Here is a 26,469-nt window from a genome sequence, read left to right on the forward strand (position 1 = left end):
GTTCTTCAGAACGAACACACAAATTTGTTCCATCGCAAAAGCAATTTACTTTCTGACCAAGTTGCTTCTCTGTGCTGGAGGAATATATTGTCAAAGTGAAAGGTAAAAAATTCTTCATTATAATTCTACTTTATTTGATAATTTGTGATTATTACCTGTCTTTGAAACCTAGAAAGGAATGCTTACTATAGTATGTTCAGGAGTGTACATTTGATTGGGTGGAAAAATACAGACCCCTGGGTCTAGATGCTGTCACGCTGGCCTGAACTGGAACCCATAATGCCTGGAGGGAAGAGACACAGGCATTGAGTGGAAACTCCATCAATCCCTAGTACAAGGGGGTCTGCAACCTGCAGCTCCAGAGCTGCATGCAGTTCTCTAGGTCTCATTTATAGCTCCCAACTTTTTCCAATTAGGTCAGAATATCACCAAAAATCTAAAATAATTAAATCAAGAACAGTAAGAGTGGTGTTTTTATTGTGAGAACAAAGGGGCAATCATTATACAGCACTTTACAGTTTCAAATGATTATTTTAATGGAAAACATGATTGTGCTCTAAATCAAGCTGTTTTGAATGGCATAGCTACACCATAGTTATAAATAATATTTTGGTTCAAAGAATAGGCGTTACGATGGCACAGTAGTTAGCACTGCTGCCTCACAGCTCCAGAGTCCCGTGTTCGATTCCGACCTCGGATGACTGTTTGTGTGGAGTTTGCACGTTCTCCCCGTGTCTGCGCGGGTTTCCTCCGGTTTCCTCCCACAGTCCAAAGATGTGCAGGTTAGGTAAATTGGCCACGATAAATTGTCCCTAAGTGCCCAAAGGTTAGGTGGCGTTATGGGGTCAGGGCAGGGATTTGGGGTCTAGGTAGGGTGTTCTTTCGGAGGGTCGGTGCAGACTCGATGGGTTGAATTGCCTCTTTCAGCGCTGTAGGGATTCTATGATTCTGTGAAATACTTTTATGGCTGTGACCATTATTGTTTCTAATATATTGAGACGATAAATTGTTTGGAATGTGCTATTTGAAACTTCTTTTAATCACGGCAATATATGGGCATAAAAACAGTCTTAATTCTACACACCTTAAGTTAAACTTTGTTATAAAGGTGATTTTGCTGACAAAATCTGTTGCAAAAATGCAAAGCTTAAAGCATTCTTTCAGGTTTCCTATGTAAATTTCTTATCACTTTGTTTATGCAAAGTGGAAACCTGGGGTGGAACTTTGAGCCCTTGTTAGCCATCAGTGTAAACAGCAACGCAACCCAAAATCTCACAAGAGTCAGAAAACTAGATTCTCGCCGGCGAGATCTCATTTCCTGATTTCCCATGCCCCCTCTCCAGTGACGTAATAGGTTCCGGCACAGGAAGGTTGGGAACTAGATTTTAGAAATTTAGCATTACATTAACAATCCATCTCACCGTCGCTTCCACCCTCATCGAATATTCAAGTAGTGCCGGCAGGAAACACAAACTCGGTGACCTCATATGCCAGGGAGTTATCGGAGGTGAGCGCGCCAGTTGTCACAACCCATCAGCGAGTTCAATTTAAGGGGGCATTGGAGAGAAAGTGGAGGAACCAACTAAGTCATTATTGGAGACCGGGGTCTATTTTGTTATTGTGGTGCCATTGGTCGCTGGATTAGTGCGGGTTTCTGTTATTGTGGTTCCATTGGTCACTGGGTTAGTGCAGGTCTCTGTTATTGTGGTCCCATTGGTCACTGGATTAGTGCGGGCCTCTGGTATTGTGGTCCCATTGGTCGCTGCATTAGTGCGGGCCTCTGGTATTGTGTTTCAATTGGTCACTGGATTAGTGCGGGCCTCTAGTATTGTGGTCCCTTTGGTCACTGGATTAGTAAGGGCTCCGTTATTGGGGTCCCAATGGTCACTGGATGAGTGCAAGACTGTGTTACTGTGGTCCCATTGGTCACTGGATGAGTGCAAGACTGTGTTAATGTGGTCCCCTTGGTCACTGGATTAGTGCGGGCTCCAATACTGTGGTCCCACTGGTCACGGGTTTGTGCGGGTTCCATTATTCTGGTCCCATAAATCGCTGGATTAGTGCAGGCTCTGTTATTGTGGACCAATTGGTCACTGGATTAGTGTGGTCTTCGTTATTGTGGACCAATTGGTCACTGGATTAGTATGGGCTCTGTTATTGTGGACCAATTGGTCGCTGCATTAGTGCGGGCCTCTGGTATTCTGTTTCTATTGTTCACTGGATTAGTGCAAGTCTCTGTTATTGTGGTCCCATTGGTCGCTGGATTAGTGCGGGTTTCTGTTATTGTAGTCCCATTGGTCACTGGGTTAGTGCAAGTCTCTGTTATTATGGTCCCATTGGTCACTGGATTAGTGCGGGCTCCGTTATTGTGGTCCCATTGGTCACTGGATTAGTGCAAGTCTCTGTTATTGTAGTCTCATTGGTCACTGGGTTAGTGTAAGTCTCTGTTATTGTGGTCCCATTGGTCACTGGATTAGTGCGGGCTCCGTTATTGTGGTCCCATTGGTCACTGGGTTAGTGCAAGTCTCTGTTATTGTGGTCCCATTGGTCACTGGATTAGTGTGGGCTCCGTTATTGTGGTCCCATTGGTCACTGGATTAGTGCAAGTCTCTGTTATTGTAGTCCCATTGGTCACTGGGTTAGTGCAAGTCTCTGTTATTGTGGTCCCATTGGTCACTGGATTAGTGTGAGCTCCGTTATTGTGGTCCCATTGGTCACTGGATTAGTGCAAGTCTCTGTTATTGTGATCCCATTGGTCACTGGGTTAGTGCAAGTCTCTGTTATTGTGGTCCGATTGGTCACTGGATTAGTGCAAGTCTCCGTTATTGTGGTCCCATTGGTCACTGGATTAGTGCGGGCTCCGTTACTGTGGTCCCACTGGTCCTGGGATTAGTGCGGGTTCCATTATTATGGTCCCATTAGTCGCTCGATTAGTGTGGGCTCTGTTATTGTGGTCCCATTGGTCACTGGATTAGTGCAGGCTCTGTAATTGTGGTCCCATTGGTCACTGGATTAGTGCAGGCTCTCTTATTGTGGTCCCATTGGTCGCTGGATTAGTGCGGGTTTCTGTTATTGTGGTCCCGTTGGTCACTGGGTTAGTGCAGGTCTCTGTTATTGTGGTCCCATTGGTCGCTGGATTAGTGCGGGTTTCTGCTATTGTGGTCCCATTGGTCACTGGGTTAGTGCAGGTCTCTGTTATTGTGGTCCCATTGGTAACTGGATTAGTGCGGGCCTCTGGTATTGTGGTCCCATTGGTCGCTGCATTAGTGCGGGCCTCTGGTATTGTGTTTCCATTGGTCACTGGATTAGTGCGGGCCTCTAGTATTGTGGTCCCTTTGGTCACTGGATTAGTAAGGGCTCCGTTATTGGGGTCTCATTGGTCACTGGATGAGTGCAAGACTGTGTTACTGTGGTCCCATTGGTCACTGGATTAGTGCAGGCTCCATTATTGTGGTCCCATTGGTCACTGGATTACTGTGGACTCCGTTATTGTGGTCCCATTGGTCACTGGATTAGTGCGGGCTCCGTTATTGTGGTCCCATTGGTCACTGGATTAGTGCGGGCTTCTGGTATTGTGGTCCCATTGGTTGCTGCAATAGTGCGGGCCTCTGGTATTGTGTCTCCATTGGTCACTGGATTAGTGCGGGCCTCTGATATTGTGGTCCCTTTGGTCACTGGATTAGTAAGGGCTCTGTTATTGGGGTCCCATTGGTCTCTGGATGTGTGCAAGACTGTGTTACTGTGTTCCCATTGGTCACTGGATTAGTGCAGGCTCCATTATTGTGGTCCCATTGGTCACTGGATTACTGCGGGCTCCGTTATTGTGGTCCCATTGGTCACTGGATTACTGCGGGCTCCGTTATTGTGGTCCCATTGGTCACTGGGTTAGTGCAAGTCTCTGTTATTGTGGTCCCATTGGTCACTGGATTAGTGCAAGTCTCTGTTATTGTGTTCCCATTGGTCACTGGGTTGGTGCAAGTCTCTGTTATTGTGGTCCCATTGGTAACTGGATTAGTGCGGGCTCCGTTATTGTATTCCCATTGGTCACTGGATTAGTGCAAGTCTCTGTTATTGTGGTCCCATTGGTCACTGGATTAGTGCGGGTTTCTGTTATTGTGGTCCCATTGGTCACTGGTTTAGTGCAAGTCTCTGTTATTGTAGTCCTATTGGTCACGGGATTAGTGCAAGTCTCTGTTATTGTGGTCCCATTGGTCACTGGGTTAGTGCAAGTCTCTGTTATTGTGGTCCCATTGATCACTGGATTAGTGTGGGCTCCGTTACTGTGGTCCCACTGGTCTCGGGATTAGTGCGGGTTTCTGTTATTGTAGTCCTATTGGTCACGGGATTAGTGCAAGTCTCTGTTATTGTGGTCCCATTGGTCACTGGTTTAGTGCAAGTCTCTGTTATTGTAGTCCCATTGGTCACTGGATTAGTGCGGGTTTCTGTTATTGTGGTCCCGTTGGTCACTGGGTTAGTGCAGGTCTCTGTTATTGTGGTCCCATTGGTCGCTGGATTAATGCGGGTTTCTGCTATTGTGGTCCCATTGGTCACTGGATTAGTGCAGGCCTCTGCTATTGTGGTCCCATTGGTCACTGGATTAGTGCGGGTTTCTGTTATTGTGGTCCCATTGGTCACTGGATTAGTGCGGGTTTCTGTTATTGTGGTCCCATTGGTTACTGGATTAGTGCAAGTCTCTGTTATTGTGGTCCCATTGGTCGCTGGATTAGTGCGGGTTTCTGTTATTGTGGTCCCCATTGGTCACTGGATTAGTGCAAGTCTCTGTTATTGTGGTCCCATTGGTCACGGGATTAGTGCAGGCCTCTGCTATTGTGGTCCCATTGGTCACTGGATTAGTGCGGGTTTCTGTTATTGTGGTCCCATTGGTCGCTGGATTAGTGTGGGTTTCTGTTATTGTGGTCCCATTGGTTACTGGATTAGTGCAAGTCTCTGTTATTGTGGTCCCATTGGTCGCTGGATTAGTGCGGGTTTCTGTTATTGTGGTCCCCATTGGTCACTGGATTAGTGCAAGTCTCTGTTATTGTGGTCCCATTGGTCACGGGATTAGTGCAAGTCTCTGTTATTATGGTCCCATTGGTCACTTGGTTAGTGCAAGTCTCTGTTATTGTGGTCCCATTGATCACTGGATTAGTGTGGGCTCCGTTACTGTGGTCCCACTGGTCTCGGGATTAATGCGGATTTCTGTTATTGTAGTCCCATTGGTCACTGGATTAGTGCGGGTTTCTGTTATTGTGGTCCCATTGGTCGCTGGATTAGTGTGGGTTTCTGTTATTGTGGTCCCGTTGGTCACTGGGTTAGTGCAGGTCTCCGTTATTGTGGTCCCGTTGGTCGCTGGATTAGTGCGGGTTTCTGTTATTGTGGTCCCATTGGTTACTGGATTAGTGCAAGTCTCTGTTATTGTGGTCCCATTGGCCGCTGGATTACTGCAGGCTCCATGATTGTGGTCTCATTGATCACTGGATTAGTCCAGGCTCTGTTATTGTGGTCCCATTGTTTACTGAATTAATACAGGCTCCATTATTGTGGTCCCATTGGTCACTGGATTAGTGTGGGCTCTGTTATTGTGGCCCCATTGGTCACTGGATTACTGCGGGCTCCATGATTGTGGTCTCATTGATCACTGGATTAGTCCAGGCTCTGTTATTGTGGTCCCATTGGTTACTGGATTAATACAGGCTCCATTTTTGTGGTCCCATTGGTCACTGGATTAGTGTGGGCTCTGTTATTGTGGCCCCATTGGTCACTGGATTACTGCGGGCTCCATGATTGTGGTCTCATTGATCACTGGATTAGTCCAGGCTCTGTTATTGTGGTCCCATTGGTTACTGGATTAATACAGGCTCCATTTTTGTGGTCCCATTGGTCACTGGATTAGTGTGGGCTCTGTTATTGTGGTCCCATTGGTCGCTGGGCTAGTGCCAGACAAGACCAACCCACCCGTTGCACCCATCTGACAGAGCACCGAGACAGGTTGTAACATGTGTTTAATGTGAACAACTATTTATAGATTTGTGCCCTAGGCCCTATAAACTGTGCCCTGCACCCATGCACTTAACTAGTGTCTAACCTCCTGGCCTTACGGCCCTAACGGTACGTCGAGGTGGTTCTCCAGACGGTACAGCAGGGGTGGAGGTGACCTGCTGTGATTCCTGCCCTGTGACCTGATTACCCGTTGGTGGGCATCTTCTGGGGCAACTGGGCCTGGATGGGCCCGACTGCTGCTCGTGTCCCAGGGGGCGTGGTGCCAGCCACATTCTGCCCGCTACCCACCAGGTGCACCAAGTATTGTAGTGGAGGAGTCCGGGGTTCTATGATGTTCCGGCACCTCCCCTGGGGGAGTCAACGGCACGGGTTCCATCACCTCCTCCTCCCTTGGGGTGCCCGATGGCCCCCAGGCTACTCCAGGGGACTGGGGTATGAACGGAGCTATCCCCTGAGGCTCCCCCGCCACATCGCGCGGCGAGTCCTGGAGGCCGCTCTAGTCTTTACCAGGGTCTGCACTCTCACGATCATGGAGCACAGGGAGTGGACCAGCTCCGTCTGGGACTGCACCACATCCCGCTGTGACTGTGCCAACACCTTCTGGGTTTGTGTGACATCAGCCAGTGCCTGCGCCATCCCCCTCAGGGATTGGGCCACCTTCCTCTCTGTCTGCTCCACATCGGCCAGCACCTGTGCAATGCCACTGATGTTTACTGCTGTGACGGGGCCATGCTGAGGCGTGCCGCTGCAATTTCCAGCTGCGTCTGGCAAACGGTTGCCTGTGAGTCGGCAACCCTGTCCTGAGCCTCGGCCAACGCCTGCAAAGAATGCCCCAGGCCTTGGACATGTTGATCCATAGCCAAAATTGTCACCCTCAATGCCGCCACCGCGGACACCACCCACGCGGTGTTGGCCTGGGTGGCACACATAGTCGGCACCACCTCCTGCTCCTGCACGCAGTTGGACTCCTCCTACAGTGCCTGCAGGTACTGGATGCTCGTCGACAACCTCTCATATAGTCCCTGGCTCTGCGACTCCATCTCCACTATAAACACTATAAATGGGATTGGTCCTTCCCGAAGCTCGAGATCCGCCTGGACGGCAGGTAGTTCCTCCGGGTCGGCCTGCCCTCCGACCATCCATCCCTTCGGGTGTTCCTACCTCCACCTGCTGTACCGGGTGGTCAACTGTGTGGTGTGCACCAGAGAGTATTCCAGGAGCCTCTTCACTAAAGTGCCTAACTAAGGTGAGTGGCTCTGGGATGCTGGAGTGTGTTGGAGACAGCTGTGACGGGAAATCAGTGTTATCCTCCGGCCCGAGCTCCGGGGTCTCCTGAGTCTCTGCTTTCCTTGTCACTGCTCGGTCAAGCGGGGGCTCCAGCTGTGGCACTGGTTGAGGGTGGGGAATGCCTGTTGGACCCACCCCATCCCCGTCCTGTAAGAAACAAGATAAGACGCATGATTGGACTGTGGGCCTGGGTGTGGTGAGGATTGGCATCTACACCTTTGCAATAAGAGCACAGGGGCAGAAGTCCCGTCATCAGAATTCCTTTTATTTACAAACCCAACAGCTGAACAACCATGACCTTTCAGTCTGCTGTCTACACCGGGAGTGCAGAGGATCTGACACTCCCTGTTATATACACAGATAGGGGTTCCCTGATTGGGCCACTAATCAGGGAACTAGTATTCTAATTGGCCAATCTCACAGGCCTGGCCTAAGTCATTATAACCTTGCAGTCCTGACTTTAGCTGGGAGCCTCTCTGTCTGCTCTTGACTTCACTGAACCGAACACTTTTTCCAGATTTCGGTTCTTTGTTCTTTTAACTACCTGGAACTCTCTTCTTTCCCATTAGGTGCTTTCTGGGACTTTCTGTTCTTTAGTTTCTGGGACTTGCTTTCTGTCCCTCTGTATAGTACTGGCAGTGTCTGTGCAATGTGCCTTCCCTCTGGGTTGCCTGGTTACAAACTGACCATAACTGCTCTTGCTGTCCCAGTGTGGGCCTCTGGTTGCTAAGTAACAGCTTAGTTTTTTTATACCCTGTGTTTGCTTTAAAATAGTTGTAATGCCTTATTACAGTGCAGGCAACGTTTAAAGTGAAAGCAAAATTAAACCACATTGAAGTTATTAACCCTTCCTTAGCCCACAAATACAGAAACAATAATTAAACTTATACCTTATTCCTAAAACACACACCTACAAATATAAATTACTTGAAACTATCTCTATTTCCTAACATCATTCATTTCAAGAAAATCAGTAAGATTTATTTAATGATCATAAGTTACACTTACTAATTCTATGCTTCAGACAGGGAGCTATACTTGAACTACATAAATTTCTGTTACAAGGTAAAAACACTGCAGCTACACTTCTCTGACTATGATTCCTTTTGACTTTAGCTCTCCATTGGGAGTGCCAGCCTGATTAATTAATTGCTGATGCATGTCATATGGTCATAACCTTCTTTTTTTACATATGACAATAGAAAAATGTCCCGAGTACCTGGAAAAAACCCTTGGATTGACTTATTCACAAAGCGTGTGGAAGAAATGGAATTTGAGGCCAGGTGGACATTAAATTTCAATTACAGTCTCTGTCCAGTTCTTGATGGCGAGCAAAGAAGAGAAGGTTGGAAGATTTATAAAACATCAGCATTTGGCAGGTAAGGGAGATTTAGCCGGGGATCAAGGGTGGAATCTTGATGGGCAGGGAATCTTCATTTGGGAGAGGCCAGAAATCAGTTTCCCAATGGCGGGATGCACTTTAGCAACGATGTCCTCGGGACTTTAAAGTCTGGTTAATGGCAGGTCAAGTATTTTGATGAACAATGTTAGGAGGCCAATTTGCATGTCATGCACATTCATTAAAAGGCCGCCTTGCCAAATTAAGTTTCCCCTACAAATTGAGATCCCCACCTGTGAGAAATTAAAATTCTCACATTATTGACTGTACATAGGTAGTGTGCACTTCGAGACAGAAGTTTTCCATGGTTAGTGATGAGTTGACGCTGCACTGTCCTTTTTGGGCAGCCTTTGTAAATGCCAGTCTATACATTGAGGCCGGTGAGTGGCAGTGCAAGTTGTGTGGAGGATGACCAAGAAAGTTAATCGGTAAGGGTGGAGCAGTGATCGGGCAAAAGTGGGAGGGATAGTACAGGCAGTCCAGGTTCCCTTTCAATATGGCACCTGAATCTTCAACGCCGGGGATGGCGACCTCCTGGTCATTCCCGTCACACGGATCAGCGAGTTCCTCATGGATGTATATGTAATGAGCTGAACAGTGCCCGATCGTGCATGGTCAGCGGTCACGACCTCCACCAGTGGGAATCACTACCACTTCAATATCCATCATCGAACTGAGACTCCAGAACAGAAGATTCTGGACCAAATATACATTTGGGACATATTGGTTTATGAAAAACTGAACAAAAATTATTTTTCACATGCAGTTTTGGTCCAGCCATTGGACCATATTTAAGCATAAAGAAATAAGCTGTGGGTCAAAAAATGGCCCCAAAAGTATTTCCCCCAAAGTCCATGAGGATCTAAGTTCATGGGTCAGGTAATGGCAGAAAATGTAGGAGGAATTGTTTGTCATGGAAGGTTCATGCTCAAACAAAAGCTGGAATTTTACCTCTGGGAAACAGACAGTGATGGATGGTTGTTATTTGTACAAAATCTGCACTGTGACTGCTGCTTTGGCTGAGTGAGAGTGCATTTAGAGTGGGTGGAAACAGGAGTTCGAGTGGTGAGTTATAGTAATAATTAAACTTTAGATCTTCAATTGGATAATTCAAGTTCACTGAGGTGGTCACACCGCAGGTGAGGATTGAACTGGCAGAGAGGGCATTAGTGACCACCAGGAAGAGTAGAGGTAGGCAGGTAGTGCAGGAGCCCGTGTGGCCATCCCCCTTTCTAACAGATTTACCATTTTGGATACTGTTGGGGGGGATGACTGTACAGAGGAAAAGTGTGGCAGCCAACTTATTGGCACCATGGATGGACCTGCTGCACAAAAAGGTAAGGGGAAGAATGGCAGCACTATAGTGGTAGGGGATTCAGTTGTGAGGGGAAAAGATTTACTCTGCTGTGGCCATCAACGTGACTCTAGGATGGTGTGTTGCCTCCCTGGTGCCAGGGTCCTGGATGTTATTGAACTGCTGCAGGGCCTCTTAGAACATAGAACATAGAACATTACAGCACAGTACAGGCCCTTCGGCCCTCAATGTTGCGCCGACCTGTGAAACCACTCAAAAGCCCATCTACACTATTCCCTTCTCGTCCATATGTCTATCCAATGACCATTTGAATGCCCTTAGTGTTGGCGAGTCCACTATTGTTTCAGGCACGGCATTCCACGCTCTTACTACTCTATGAGTAAAGAACCTACCTCTGATATCTGTCTTATATCTATCTCCCCTCAACTTAAAGCTATGTCCCCTCGTGCTAGACATCGCCATCCGAGGAAGAAGGCTCTCACTGTCCACCCTATCCAATCCTCTGATCATCTTGTATGCCTCAATTAAGTCACCTCTTAGCCTTCTTCTCCCTAACAAAAACAGCCTCAAGTCCCTCAGCCTTTCCTCATAAGATCTTCCCTCCATACCAGGCAACATTCTGGTAAATCTCCTCTGCACCCTTTCCAATGCTTCCACATCCTTCCTATAATGTGGCGACCAGAATTGCACGCAATAATCCAAATGCGGCCGCACCAGAGTTTTGTAGAGCTGCAACATGACTCCATGGCTCCGAAACTCAATCCCTCTACCAATAAAAGCTAACACACCGTACGCCTTCTTAACAACCCTCTCAACCTGGGTGGCAACTTTCAGGGATCTATGTACATGGACACCGAGATCTCTCTGCTCATCTGCACTGACAAGAATCTTACCATTAGCCCAGTACTCTGTCTTCCTGTTATTCCTTCCAAAATGAATCACCTCACACTTTTCTGCATTAATCTCCATTTGCCACCTCTCAGCCCAGCGCTGCAGCTTATCTATGTCCCTCTGTAACTTGTAACATCCTTCCGCACTGTCCATAACTCCACCGACTTTAGTGTCATCTGCAAATTTACTCACCCATCCTTCTACGCCCTCCTCCAGGTCATTTATAAAAATGACAAACAGCAGTGGCCCCAAAACAGATCCTTGTGGTACACCACTAGTAACTGGACTCCAGTCTGAACATTTCCCATCAACCACCACCCTTTGTCTTCTTCCAGCTAGCCAATTTCTGATCCAAACTGCTAAATCTCCCTGAATCCCATGCTTCCATATTTTCTGCAGTAGCCTACCGTGGGGAACCTTATCAAACGCTTTACTGAAATCCATATACACCACATCAACTGCTTTACCCTCATCCACCTGTTTGGTCACCTTCTCAAATAACTCAATAAGGTTTGTGAGGCACGACCTACCCTTCACAAAACCGTGTTGACTCTCTAATCAAACTATTCCTTTCCAGATGATTATACATCCTATCTCTTATAAACCTTTCCAAGATTTTTCCCACAACAGAAGTAAGGCTCACTGTTCTATAGTTACCGGGGTTGTCTCTACTCCCCTTCTTGAACAAGGGGACAACATTTGCTGTCCTCCAGTCTTCTGGCACTATTCCTGTAGACAAAGATGACTTAAAGATCAAAGCCAAAGGCTCAGCAATCTCCTCCCTAGCTTCCCAGAGAATCCTAGGATAAATCCCATCCGGCCCAGGGGACTTATCTATTTTCACACTTTCCAGAACTGCTGACACCTCCTCCTTATTAACCTAAAGCCCTTCTAGCCTAGTAGCCTGAAGCTCAGTATTCTCCTCGACAACATTGTCTTTTTCCTGTGTGAATACTGACGAAAAATATTCATTTAGCACCTCTCCTATCTCCTCGGACTCCAAGCACAACTTCCCACTACTGTCCTTGGCTGGCCCTACTCTTACCCTAGTCACCCTAGTCATTCTTTTATTCCTGACATATCTATTGAAAGCTTTCAGGTTATCCTTGATCCTACCTGCCAAAGACTTCTCACATTCCCTCTTGAAGGGGGGGGTGAAAAGACGGGGGTCATGGTACATTTTGGTACCAGTGACATAGATAGAAAGAGGGCTGAGGTCTTGCATCAGGAATTCAGGGAGCTAGGCTGTATGCTAAAAAGCAGGACATCTCGGGTTGTAATCTCTGGATTACTCCCAGTGCCACGCGTTAGTGAGTACAGAAATAGGAAAATAGCACAGATGAATGCGTGGCTTAAGAGTTGGTGCAGGAGGGAGGGTTTTAGATTCCTGGACCACCGGGATCGTTACTGTGGAAGGTGGGACCTGTATATGCAGAACGGTCTACATCTGAACCAGAGCAGGACTAACATCCTTGCTAGTGAGTTTGCTAATGCTGTTGGGAAGGGTATAAACTAATTTGGCAGGGTGACGCAGACTGTTCGCAGAATAGGGACACAGTGTGTCACAGGAAAACAATCAAGTCAGAGGGAATACAGTGGTAGTAAGTTCAGGAGAATAAGACTAGGCTGAATGGCCTCTATTTTAATGCCCGGAGTATCAGAAGTAAAGCGGATGAGTTAAGAGTGAGTGTTGACACATGGAATTACGATATAGTAGCCACCATGGAGATGTGGTTGAGGGATGGGCAGGGTTGGCAGCTTAACATCCCGGGATACAGAACCTTCAGGAGGCACAGGAGAGGGTGCAAAAGAGGGGGAGGCATTGCACTAGATCATGGAATTTACAGTGCAGTAGGAGGTCATTCGGCCCATCAAGTCTGCACCAGCTCTTTGGAAAGAGCACCCTACCCAAGCCCACACCTCCACCCTATCCCAGTAACCCCAGTCAGCACTAAAGGCAATTTTGGACACTACAGGCAATTTAGCATGGCCAATTCACCTAACCTGCACATCTTTGGACTGGGGGAGGAAACCAGAGCACCCGGAGGAAACCCACGCACACACGGGGGGAACGTGCAGACTCCGCACAAACAGTGACCAAAGCCGGGAATCGAACCTGGGACCCTGGAGCTGTGAAGCAATTGTGCTAACCACTATGCTACCGTGCTGTCCCTACTAGTTAAGGAGTCAATTACTACAGTAAGGAGAGATGATATCTTGAGAGTGGCGTTAAATGAAGCTTTGTGGGTAGAGTTCAGGAATAAAGAAGGGACAGTCACATTGCTCGGTGTTTATTATAGGCCCCCAGATAGTCAGCGGGAAATTGAGGTGCAAATATGTGCACAATTTACAGAAGTGTTTCAAATAATAATAGTGTAATAATAGTGGGTGATTTCAACTTTCCCAACATTAACTGGGATAGTCACTGTGTTAAGGGCATAGATGGAGCAGAGTTCGGAAAATGTATACAAGAGAACATTTTAGCTCAACATGTGGAGGGTCCAACAAGGGATAGTGCAGTGCTGGACCTAATTCTGGGGAATGAAGCCAGACAGGTGGTTGATGTGATGGTGGGGGAGCATTTAGGGATAGCGACCACAACATGGTGCAATTTAAGTTTGTTATGGACAAGGAAATTGACAAATTGCAGAAAAAGGTCTTGGATTGGGGGAGAGCAGACTTGAGTAAAATAAGGCAGGCTCTGGCCAAGGTAGATTGGAACAAGTTACTGGTGGGGAGATCTACACAAGAGCAGTGGGGTGTTCCCCCTGGGGTAATAGGAAGGATTAACCAGCTCAGAGAACGATAGATGACCAGAGATATTCAGGATACAATGAGAAGAAAGAGACAGGCGTTTAATAAGTACAAGGGGAGCAAATCAACAGAGGCATTAGTGGAGTACAGCAAGTGCAGGTTGGAATTTAAGAAAGCAATTAGGAAAGCAAAGAGGGGATGTGGGAAATCTCTAGCTGGTAAAAGTAGGGAAAATCCCAAGATATTCTATCAGTACATCTATGAGAAGAGGATACCTAGGGAAAAGGTAGGGCCCATTAGAGACCAATGTGGGAATCTGTAGGTGGAGCCAGAGGACATTGGTAGGGTGCTAAATGAATATTTCACATTTGTCTTCACCCAAGAGAATGAAGAGGCCGATATGGAACTCGGGGATAGAGACTGTGAGATTATTGAGCAAGTTGTCATTGGGAGGGAGGAGGCTTTGGATGTGTTGGCAGGCTTAAATGTGGAGAAATCTCCGGGTCCGGACGAATTGTGTCCCAGGTTGCTGTGGGAGGCGAGGGAGGAGATTGCAAGGGCCCTGATCCAAATTTTTTATTCTTCTCTGGCCATGGTGGAGGTGCCAGAGGACTGGAGAACCGCAAATGTGGTTCCCACTATTTAAGAAAGGCTGTAGGGATAAGCTAGGGAACTACAAGCCAGTGAGTCTCAGGTCAGTGGTGGGGGAACAAATGGAGAAAATTCTGAAGGAGAGAATCTATCTCCACCTGGGGAAGCAAGGTTTGATCAGGAATGGGTTTGTCAGAGGGAGGTCATGCCTAACAAATTTGATTACATTTTTTGAGCACGTGACTAAGTGTGTGGATGAGGGTAGTGCAGTTGATGTAGTTTACATGGATTTCAGCAAAACATTTGACAAGGTCCCACATGGGAGACTTATAAAGAAGGCAAATGCACGTGGGATGCAGGGGAACTTGATAAGGTGGATTCAAAGCTGGCTGAGATGTAGGAAGCAGAGGGTGATGACAGATGGCTGCTTTAGTGACTAGAAGCCATTGTCCAATGGCGTACCACAGGGATCTGTGCTGGGTCCCCTATTATTTGTTCTTTATATAAATGACTTAGAGACTATGTAGGGGGTAGGATCAGTAAGTTTGTAGATTCCACAAAGATAGGACAGGTGGATAACAGTGAGATTGAGAGTCTTGGAGTACAGCAGTGTTCTTAAAACTTTTTTTCCGGTGACCCATTTTTACCAACCAGCCAACCTTCGGGACCCAACCCTGCCGACCTTCAGGACCCTCGCCGGCTGACCTGCGTGATCCACCATTTTCTCTTACCTTGTTTGCTGCTGATAAAAATGGAGGAAATGGTTTTGGGTCCCTTTGGCCCTCGTACACGCTCGTCCAATGGAACCTGTTGGATGAAGGTGAAGCCTTCCGGTGTCGGAAAGTATGGAGTCTCCATCTGTCCAGAGTTCTGAATTTTTTTCCTGTAAAATGTTATCAAATAAAAACCCCCCGAACTTGTAAAAAAAAAAATGAGTAAAATAAATGAAAAAAATAAAAATTAAACGAATAAAATAAATGAATAAATGAATAAAAACTACAACAGAAGTTGGAAAACCAAAAGCTGCAACTGTTTAAAAAAGTAGCAGCTGCACTGCGCATGCGTGCCTGATGATCGGCGCGCATGTGAAATGCAGCTGAATTTTTGTTTTAACATGTTCGCGGCCGCTTGCAGCCGGCGTTATGAAAAGCCGGCTGCTGCGCGGGGATTTGCACGATCGGGAGCGCCGCGGTCAATGGCTCCGACACCCTCCCGCGACCCACCCGCGGGTCGTGCCCCGGACTTTGAAGAACACTGGGTTACAGGAAGATATAGGCGGGATGGTCAAATGGGGAGAAAAATTGCAGATGGAATTTAATCCTGAAAAGTGTGAGGTGTTATGCTTTGGAAGGAGCAATTTAACAAGGAAATATTCAATGAATAGCACCACATTGGGAAGTCCTGAGGAACAAAGAGACCTTGACGTGTTTGTTAATAGATCTCTGAAGGCAGAAGGGCTGGTTAATAGGGTGGTTGAAAAGGCATATAGTGCATCAGTGGGCTGATTTAGCACAGTGGGTTAAATAGCTGGCTTGTAACGCAGAACAAGGCCAGGCAGCGTGGGTTCAATTCCTGTATTGGCCTCCCCGAACAGGCGCCGGAATGTGGTGACTAGGAGCTTTATTAGGAGCGACAATAAGCGATTATTATTATAGAGGTTAGCACGGTAGCATTGTTGATAGCACAATTGCTTCACAGCTCCAGGGTCCCAGGTTCGATTCCGGCTTGGGTCACTGTCTGTGCGGAGTCTGCACGTTCTCCCCGTGTCTGCGTGGGTTTCCTCCGGGTGCTTCGGTTTCCTCCCACAGTCCAAAGATGTGCAGGTTAGGTGGATTGGCCATGATAAATTGCCCTTAGTGTCCAAAATTGCCCTTAGTGTTGGGTGGGGTTACTGGGTTATGGGGATAGGGTGGAGGTGTTGACCTTGGGTAGGGTGCTCTTTCCAAGAGCCGGTGCAGACTCGACGGGCCGAATGGCCTCCTTCTGCACTCTAAATTCTATGATAATCTATGATTTGCCTTTATCAATCGTGGAGTTGTATAAAACATTAGTGAGGCCACAACTGGAGTATTGTGTGCAGTTCTGGTCACCACGTTATTGGAACGATGTGATTGCCCTGGAGTGGGCGCAGAGGTGCTTCACCAGGATATTGCCTGGGATGGAGAATTTAAGTTACAATGAGAGGTTGGATAGGCTTGGGTTGTTTTCGCTGGAGCAGAGAAGACTGAGGGGGCAACCTGATCGAGGTGTATAAGATTATGAGGGGCATGGACTGAGTGGATAGGGAGCAGCTGTTCCCCTTAGTTGAAGTGTTGGTTATGAGGGGACACAAGTTCAAGGTGAGGGGGTTTTGAGGAAAAACCTTTTTACCCAGAGAGTGGTGACGATCTGGAAAGAACTGGTTGGGAGCGTGGTAGAGGTGGGTTGCCTCACATCCTTTAAAAAGTACCTGGATGAGCACTTGGAACATCTTAACATTCAAGGCTATGCGCCAAATGCTGACAAATAGGATTAGGATTGGCAGACAAGGTGCCTTTCATGTGGCAGTGCAAACTCGATGGGCCGAAGGGGCTTTTCTGCACTGTACTTTTCTGTGATTCTGTGAAAATGGCAAAGGGCCCCCGATGTTGTGCACTGGAACACCATTTTATGGGAGGCTGATGACAAGCCAAATGGAGACTTCACTAACCACGTGAAAATGAGAAATTAAAGGCCAATTAAGGTACCTGAGAATGTAATTGACAGGGATTTTTTTGTGTCTCTCAGAATTTTGCAGGCCTGAGCGGACCTCTCAGGCATTCAAAATCTTTCAGCTTTGAAAGCGTGGAACTGGAGAGGCAGCCGTGTGGGCCTGCTGAACTTAGCAGATGATCATTGAAGCTTTTTTTTTTGAGGAAACAAGGTCAAATATTTGTGGTGGCTTGAGGATCATGGATCAGATGGTCCTCCAGGCAAGACAACCTCTGGAGAGGGGCCTTAGTCGTGGAGGGGGTGGTGGGGGCACCCACTGAAAGGGTACCCACATTGTAGTGACAGCGTCCAGGTAGCTTGGGCTTCATGCATTCCAGATAAGGTTGCTGCATCAAGGCTGAGAACTGGCAAGGGAGGGATAGATGGGTAAATACAACAGACATCAGGAAGGGTAGCCTTGTGATTGGGAAACAGCAGAAGGCCTTCGATGGAACCCGGCGCAAAGGGCAGCGCAAAGGCAAGGGCACCTAGTGGCCAGGGTGTACAGGCAATGCATGAACTGAGTGGCAGTGTCTTCAAAGATTGTGGGCAGGATTCTCCGTCCCGCCAGCAATGGGATCCTCCGTCCCGGCAGCCAGCCAAACGGTTTTCAAATAGGCATCAGGTGCTCATGACCTTTTAAGCATTTAAGCAAACCTTCTACCAGGACGTGGAATATTGTGATCACCATTTAACCTCCTACTGTCTCCCCCCAGCCACATAGATGATTACTTGGTAACCCCACCTCTCGGCCATTGATCAATCAGATGGCACACCATCCTTCACCATCCGATTCCGCTTCCAACTCCGCAACATTATCGGTCACATTATAATCCAGCCAAGGAAGGCCTCGCACCCATAGCATATATATTACATATCCCAGTATATACAAAAGATTTCCTCAGTACCAAATCACCATCATAATACAATATCAATTTCTTAGGTGTCCCTCAAAAATATTCTTTCAGTAATTATGATATATTGCTATAATTAACAAGAGATGGATCTCTAAGTGCTGGAAGAGCTCACCAGGTCCAGCAACATCGGTGACGAGAGCAAGATTTAATGTCTCAAGTCAGAATTGAAGAAAAGTCATAAGGATTCAAAACATTAAAACTCTCCACAGATGCTGCCAGACCCGTTGGGTTTTTCCAGCACTTTCTGTTTGTATTTCAGATCTGCAGTATTTTGTCTCTGGGTGCAATTTAACGGCCTTGCTGTGCCCGACTTGATGTCGGGATGAGGCTGTTCAATCTCGCGAGAGGCCTCTCGCGAGATTTGCGATGCTTGAAACGCCTCGCCAGATTTAACTGGGCGTGACCTACGTCAACATATTTAAATGAGCCATTAGGATCATTTAAATATGCATTTGCAAGATTCTCGTGGCGCCGGGGACCTATTGGTCATGTCTGGGAGACCTCGCCAGGGCGCTGCTTAGTACTGGTTCCAACAAACATGGACCAGTCATAATGGCGCCTGTGGGGGGGGGTTTCCCAGGCCTTTACAGATCCCCCAGGTGTTCAGGGACAAGGAAGGTAGCACCCTGGCATCCCTTTGGCACCCAGGCTCCTTGGCACTGCCAGCCTAGCAATCCCTTTGGCACCCAGGCTTGTTAGGTGAATTAGACATTCTGAATTCCCCCTCAGTGTACCCGAACAGGCGTGACGACTAGGGGATTTTCACAGTAACTTCATTGCAGTATTAATGTAAGCCTCTTGTGACAATAATAAAGATTATTATTATTATAAATACTTCAATAGCATTAACCATCCACCCCTCCTTTTCAACAGGTTTGACTGTCGCTGTTCAAACTCATGGTCCTCAGCCCATGTAGTTATTTTGTTTCATTACCGACTAAGAAAGAAGCGTGGATTAGTGCTGATCCGCCTCTTGAGACAGGGGTGCCGAGACTGCTGGGACTCTCCAGAACTAAAACCACAGGTTACCCACCCTCAAATACAGAAAGTGTTTGATCGGCTTATTCAAAAAATATGTAAAAACTGCTATGGGGAAACTGTGGAAGAGATTGAAAGAGTCCTTGAACATCGAAAGACTAAACCCCACGAGACATCATTCTGTGAAGCCTGCAAGTTGGGTATCTGTCGTAACCAAGCTGATGCAGTTAACTGAAATTCCATCTGTGAAGAACAGTGGAGTGGAGTTTCCACTTCGGGCAACAATTGGAAATCACAGTTAAAATGCGTTCCAAGCTCTGCTGGTTAGGTTATAGTTCAAGTTTCTAATAAAAGAAACACACATTTTAAATCTCCCAAGAGCCAGCATAACAGAAGAAAATTGCTTATTTAATTTCTGATAAACAGTATCCCTTGATGCATCTGAAAGTGGTAACCTGGTGAAATGTTTTTAATGCAACTGAGAATAAGTTAATCACCAAAAACAAGCATTTAAAATAAAAGTGTACCCATGAAGAACCTTATCAGAAATCACAGAAAATGGCTTCAAATAGTCACACTGAACAGTCATATCAATGTACACACTAGCCTCTTGGTAAATTGGATAATTTTTGATCTGCACCAAAAGAAATGAGCGGAATCTTGCAATTTTGAGCTGGAGACTGGCTGATCCAGGTGAATTGAATCTTAATCAATGTAACAATTATGGAAAATACAAGCAAAACTGGTTTGGAGCACAAGTCGTTTACATAAGGTCATAGCCAATAGCAGGTGTAGGCTATTTGGCTCATCAAGCCTACTCTGCTTGATAAGATCATGCTTGATCTGATTGTACCTTAACTCCACACTTCTGCCTGTCCATTGAACCTTGATTCCCTTGCCAATCAAAAATCTATCTATTGATATATCCCTGAATATATTCAATGACCAACCTCGCTACTCCCTGGGAAAAGAATTCCAAAACCTAGACACCCTCTGAGAGAAACAAATTCCTCCGCTTGTCCATCTTGCATGAGAGATACCTTACTTTTAAACTGTGTCCCCGAGTTCTAGATTCCCCCACATCGACTATGTTGAGCTTCCTCAGAATTTTATATGTTTCAATGAGATCCTGGCCGGAATTCTCCAGCTGTTCACTGGCAGCGGGATTCTCTGGTCCTGCCAACAGCGCACTCCCGCACTCCCAGTGGCTTGGGGTGGTTTCAATGGGATTTCCCATTGACAGCGACGGGAGCAGGGAATCCTCCCGCCAGCGAACAGCATGCCGCCTCCCGCTGCTGAGAAATACATGGCTGGGAGGCCAGAGAATCCTGCCCCACCACTCATTTTTCTAAACTTCAAATTTGCCCTGCATGGAACCTGGTTTAAAATCACTGTAAATGATTTCAAATAGCTATACTGAACAACTTAATACATTTTATTGGTGTGCACCAATTAGGTTCTGTGGTAGCGCGGCCCAGACATATCCTGGGGAATACTACTTGCCCATTTAAGGGGGCGGGCTCCAAGGACCATATGACCAGTTCGGGGCCAATCGTGCTGGGGCACACGAACCCCAAACCCCGGCCAATAGGGAGTTTGCAAAAGGCCCTGGGAGCAGGACCCCGGGCAGCATGGACCAGGGAGCCCAAGTGTTAAGGCCTGTTGTATAGTGTTCTGTGCCAGTTACTTAACTGCCTTTGCTTTTAATCAATAAACCCCTTTGTTACCTAGTGGACGCCTCCACTGTATATAAATTGAGCCACCACACTGGCAACGAGGTAAAGGTTTTCGATCGCAGCCGACAGTCATTGGGAATTGAGGGGGGGAAAGGAAGGAGCAGTTGAGAAAGTAGGGAAGCTACAGGAAGAATTGGAATCATTTAAACTATGAGTGGAAATGCCTATCATTGGGAAACTAGACCCACTTGACCAAGGAGCTGAGGATTGGAGTCAATACATCGAATGGCTCAGTTTTATTTTACTGTGAATGAGACCACGGGGAGAACAAACAGAATGTGATACTTCTGACAGTTTGCGGGCCTCAAACGTATAATTTGGTTGGGAACCTCATATCTCTGGAGGCACCCGATTCAAAGACTTTTGACCATGTTATAACCCTCACGAGACCGGGGAAGGACCTATTAGCCTCCCCTTAAGCATTGTGGAAGAGGAGCTGCCCGATAATGGGTGGGAGCCCATCAGTGAGATAATTGATTATGGCCATAGAAGCTGGCCCAGAAAGGAGCCTTGGCAGAGAAGTCCTGGCTGGGGCTTAGATTGTGACCAGTAAATAGTTTGTTTTCACAATAAATCGTTTTCGTTAAACTCTTGTACCTAACTCTTCGGTGACCACTAAATTGGCAACGAGGGTAAAGTGGAGCTACAGTCGGCGATGTTAACCATTTGAAGCACGGCCACTTCCCCTCTTTGTACCAGAATAAGGTTTGCACCATTTCAAAAATGCCGCTCCGTGGAAGACTCAATGTGTTCAATGTGAGCGTGAAGAACAGGACACAATACGCAGAGCATATGCGCTATTTCTTTAATGCTAGCACTAGGTGAAGATGAGCAACAGGTAGTGATCCTTCTGACCACCTTTGGGGCCTGCAGTTTCGGTATTATAATAAGCCTGACGTACCCTGCAGCCCCGGTCTCTAAGACATTCGAAGAGCTGGTGACATTGTGGCAAACCGCTACCACACTAAGCCATCTGTCATTGTACAGCGGTACCATTTCAATATGGTTGAGAGGACCCCAGGGGTCTATTACTGAGTTCTTGACATGCTTACAAAGATTAGCTGAATTTTGCGACTATAGCCGGTCCCTTCCTGAGATGCTGTGGGATCGACTGGTGTATGGAGAGAACAACAAGGCGACCCAACCGAGGTTTCTGGTCGTGCCATTATTGGACCTTTAAAAAGCCGTGGAGATCTTCCTTTCATGGCAAAGTGCAGAGAAAGGAGTCCAGGAACTCTATGGAATATCGAGGATTGGAAGTAAACAGCGTGGGACATGCACTATCCCGCCATTTGGCACACCTCAGGACTCCACCTTGGCAAGAGCACCACCGAGGCCAGGTCCATGGCTCCAGGGTCGTGAAAACCAGCAGGGTTCCTCCCCCAAATCAGTAGACGCTGACCCCAGACGGTGCCGGAGCTGCCGCAGGGGAAGGAAATCCCTGCGGCAGCCAACACACAGCTCTACCCGAGGCAGATGCCAGCCCCGAGCCTGGACTTTCCACATGGATCAACCTGAGGATAAAGTTGGACACAGGAGCTGCAGTTTTGTCAGGAGACAAGCGTTGGAGAAAATTAGAACCGGGGTGCAACAGTTGAGTCTGCGGGACACAGAAGCAAAACTTCCGACCTCTACAGGGGAACCCCTGCCATAGCAAGGACAACAATGACCCCAGTGACCTGTAGGTAGCAATCCATTCGGCTGCCATTAATATAGAGAAGGGCCCCAAACCAAGCATACTGGGCTACAGTGCCTCTGCCTGGACTTGCAACAGATCTTTCGAATGGGCACCGGAGGTTTAGACGAGGTGTTGGGAAAATACCCAGAGGTTTTTCAAGCAAGCTTGGTTAATATCAAGAGAGCCATGGCCAAAATACAAGTGGACCCTAAAGCACAACCTAAATACATCCGGGCCCTCCTGGTCCCCTGCACACTGCTGGCGAATGTCGAGAGGGAACTTCGCCGACTAGAGAACCTTGGCATCATCTGGCTGGTGCAGTTCGCCGATTGGGCAGCGCTGGTCGTCCCCATACATAAGCCAGACAAAACAGTTCAACTGTGCAGCGATTATAAGTTAGCCATGAATAAGGCCTCTTGTTTAGACCAGTACCCGATGCCACGAATTGAAGATTTGTACGTGAAATTTGCTGGGGGTCATTCGATCACCAAACTCGACATGAGCCATATTTATCTCCAGCTGGAGCTGGATCCAGAGTCCAGGCATTGTGTGATTATTAATACACAAAAGGAACTTTATGAATATACAAGGCTGCCATTTGGAGTGTCGTCCGCTCGTACCATTTTTAAACATGTCATGGAAAACATCCTGTGAAGGCTGCCGATTGTGGCGGATGTATTTGGATGACATTTTGATCACCGGAGCCACGGAGATAGAGCATTTGAGCAGCTCTCCACAGAAAACGGTCCTCCACCAATTTTCTGAAACCAGCGTCCACCTCAAGAGGGAGAAGTATGCTTTCCACTTGGGTCAAACACACCCAGCAGAAAGACAGACTATTGCTTACCGATTCTCCGTTATCCACCCTGCTTGTTACAACCTCAAAGAATTTTAACAAATTCATCAGAGATGGTTTCCCTTTCACAACCAAAAAGGTTGTCTGCTTGGAATACTGCTTGGACCAGGATGGACTGCACCTGATAGAGAAGAAGGGGCGAACTATTGAACGAACTCCCACTCCGGAATATGCAACTAAACTGCGCTCCTTTTTAGGATTCGTAAATTATTACGGGAAATTCACTCCTGGCCTGGCGGTCATATTCACCCCCCTATATGTTTTCTGAGAAAGAACCAGGAGTGGGCATGGAGGGCACCTCATGAGGAAGCTATTGCCCGTCTGGAAAGACAGTTGACGTCGTCCGGCCTGTTGACGCATTACGAACTCGCTAAACTGTTGTTGGTCACGTGCAATGCCTCACCATCCGGCATTGGTGCCGTGTTGAACACTGCATGTACGATGGTAGAGAGCGACCGATCGCATTTGCATCCAGGACACTGGCCGCGGCAGAGCGCAATTGCGTTCAGATTGAAAAGGAGGGTTTGGCAATCGCGTTCGTGGTGAAAAGTGTTCCACCAATGTGTATACAGACATCATTTCCCTATTGTGATGAACCACAAGCCATTATTGAGTGTTTAAGGAAGACAAGGCAATTCCACTGATTTGTAAGTTGTGTGGGCTTGTGTTTTGAAGTCCAGGCAGGAAGGTACACAGAGGGGTAAGACTTTAGGGGGCTGTCCTGATGCAGAAAGGGGACTTTCCCTGAGTACCTCCTGCACTTTCACCAAAGCTGGTGAAAAACAGCCTTCCCAATCAAGTCCATCTTGCATCAGGCAGCATGTTATGTTTGTGGCAGCAGAGGCAAATTGAAGGCCTTAAGTGAGCAATAATTGATGGGCGCCTTACCTCATGTTATGGGAACTGGGTTGGGGTGGGCAGGTAGTGGTAGGCTAGCCACTCAATGTATTTTAAGTGCCCCTCAACCCCGCTGTCAAAAACACACCCAGCATAAAGATGTGCAATTATTCTCCATTATCCACCCTGCTTGTTACAACCTCAAAGAACTTTAACAAATTCATCAGAAATGGTTTCCCTTTCACCAAACTATTATGTTTAAAATTTCCTAAATTTGCTTTGTTCAGCTAATTCAAATTGCGTAACATTACCAGCTGAAGCAAGGAGAATCTCAACCCCATTGTTTATACAAAATGCTTTTGCTGGGGCAAAACTTAAATAAGGATCATTAAAGTCATTTTTTAAATCAATTCCCCACATAAATTAGTGGATCTTTTTCAGGTTGGTGAATCAGTAAAAAAGAAACAAGTTTCTCCAAATTTTAGGGAAAAAACCCCAATGCTACCTGTAACTCTAAGGGAAAGAAATGTATTTATAGCAGCACTACCCAGACATATCCTGGGGAATACTACTTGCACAAACTGCAGACTATACTTTACATTGATATGCATTGAAGTGGTACTACGCAATAAATTTCTCCCACTACTTAGTTCCTCGGGCTGAAAATTGGGTTCCAAGATCTGCACACTGTCTGGGAATCTGATTTCTACCCTGAAAAGTGAAAATAAATGTATTGAGGTGATTTGTGGTCTGGATATTCAAAAGATAGCCTAGATTCTCCAATAAATCTGAGGCAGGAGAATTTCATACTAGAATGTGGCTATGCTCCACCATGTCCCTACCCCTCCTCACCACAATCCCCCTAAATGACACCCACTTACTTGTGCTGCATCCAAATCCAATTTAGATTAGAGAAATAGAGTTCTCATGATTTCCCCTCACTGAACTCCAGGCCCCAGTGTTCAGAATTGTTAGATTGGTGGAGAGGGTCTGGAGAATTCAATTCAAATGACAAGGGGGCATGTGCACGGAGCATATCATCATATCATCAGGAAGGAGTCTTTCAATAATTGCAAGCCACTTGTCAGTTGTCCTTTCCTCCCATCCTAGCAACGCCTTGAGACCTGCTGTAGTGTCATCTTCCCTCACCATCGCCACCCCACTCTGCCCCATTCGCAGCTGCAACTCTCCAGCGGAGAACGAGGAAATGGTCTCCCACATTCAAATGACCCCCAGGACTAGAAATAAAACCAGATTAGGGGTATTTTCACGACAAGACATCCATCACACTACTGGATACAGAATTAGCGAATTATAGAAACTTACAGTATAAAAGGCCCATGATGCTTGTACTAACATTTGATAGATCAGTTATACATCATATCCTGTTTTTGTCCTTAACACTGGCAATACCTCATCCTCAAGTGCCTATTCAGCTCCCTTTTTAAATTATGAATGGAACCTGCTTCCACCATCTTTTCAGACCGTGCTCCAAATAGCGAGGTCTCATCTCACCATCTCGATATTTTTCCAAAGATTTTGAACCTTTTGTTATTGACCCACTCATCAAGGGGAATAATTGTTCCCTCCATGTACTCCTATCAAAACCTATCATCCTGAAAATGTCCTCGATCAACTCTTAACCTTAACTGTTCCAAGAAGAGCAATCCTACCCGCTCCTCACAAGGGGAAGTCCCACGTCCCTGATAACATTCTGGCAAATCTACCCTGTGCCCGATTCCAAGACCTTTTTGTCTTTCCTGAAATGTAGTGGCCAGAATTGTCCACAATATTCATGATTTATACATTTCGAGCAAATTTCTTACAACCCCATGAGAACATCCAGCCGATGAGTTTAAGCAGTAACTTGAGGCAATTGCTAGGACAAAGAGGGAAAGTGACAACTGTTCCTTTTTTGCTGGTCAGGCTCATTTTATCCATTTCCTTTTTTGTGCAAAAGTCTCGAACTCTTCCCTGGACATTGCCAGTCAACAGTAAGTGGGTGAAATTATTAACATGACAAAAATCAACTGGAGTAGTTTAGAATATTGTGCTTAATTTTTAAAATATATATTCAGCTTCTTTTCCACAACAAGATCTTACAGTTTAAAGATGTGTTTTAACTGATCTGAAAGCTACTGAATCTAATATTTGTACAACCACCTGATTAAAATACAGTCCACTGAAGTGGAACATAGGCATATGTTTTTTAAAAAACGTACAATTATGTAAATCTCCCATTTCTTACAATTTCTCAGATCAAATGTTTGGCAAACATTCTAAAAGCCAAATGATTAATCTATGATTAAAAGAAGTGTTTAGGAGATACAGAGGAAAACAGAATTCAGCTTCGATGACTTCCATGACATGAATAACTGCAAACTTAGGACTGCTATCTAAGTCCGTAAAAGTGTGAAATGTGTAGATATGTATAGGTTGTCATTAAGCATATTTTCTTGCACTTCAGAAATGTTGCAAATAAAATTAATTTTTAATCATT

General features: G+C 46.5%; 1 protein-coding gene across 1 annotated transcript; it reads left to right on the forward strand.

Moving 5' to 3' along the window:
* On the forward strand, positions 1–26,469 carry LOC140389697 (receptor-transporting protein 3-like). The gene is made up of 3 exons (XM_072474082.1): positions 1–102; positions 8,490–8,666; positions 18,758–26,469. The coding sequence occupies exons 2-3, from the start codon at positions 8,494–8,496 to the stop codon at positions 19,095–19,097; spliced, it is 513 nt and encodes a 170-aa protein (XP_072330183.1). The 5' UTR covers positions 1–102; positions 8,490–8,493; the 3' UTR covers positions 19,098–26,469.

Source organism: Scyliorhinus torazame, chromosome 14, assembly GCF_047496885.1.
Source record: "Scyliorhinus torazame isolate Kashiwa2021f chromosome 14, sScyTor2.1, whole genome shotgun sequence".
Taxonomy (NCBI): Eukaryota; Metazoa; Chordata; class Chondrichthyes; order Carcharhiniformes; family Scyliorhinidae; genus Scyliorhinus; species Scyliorhinus torazame.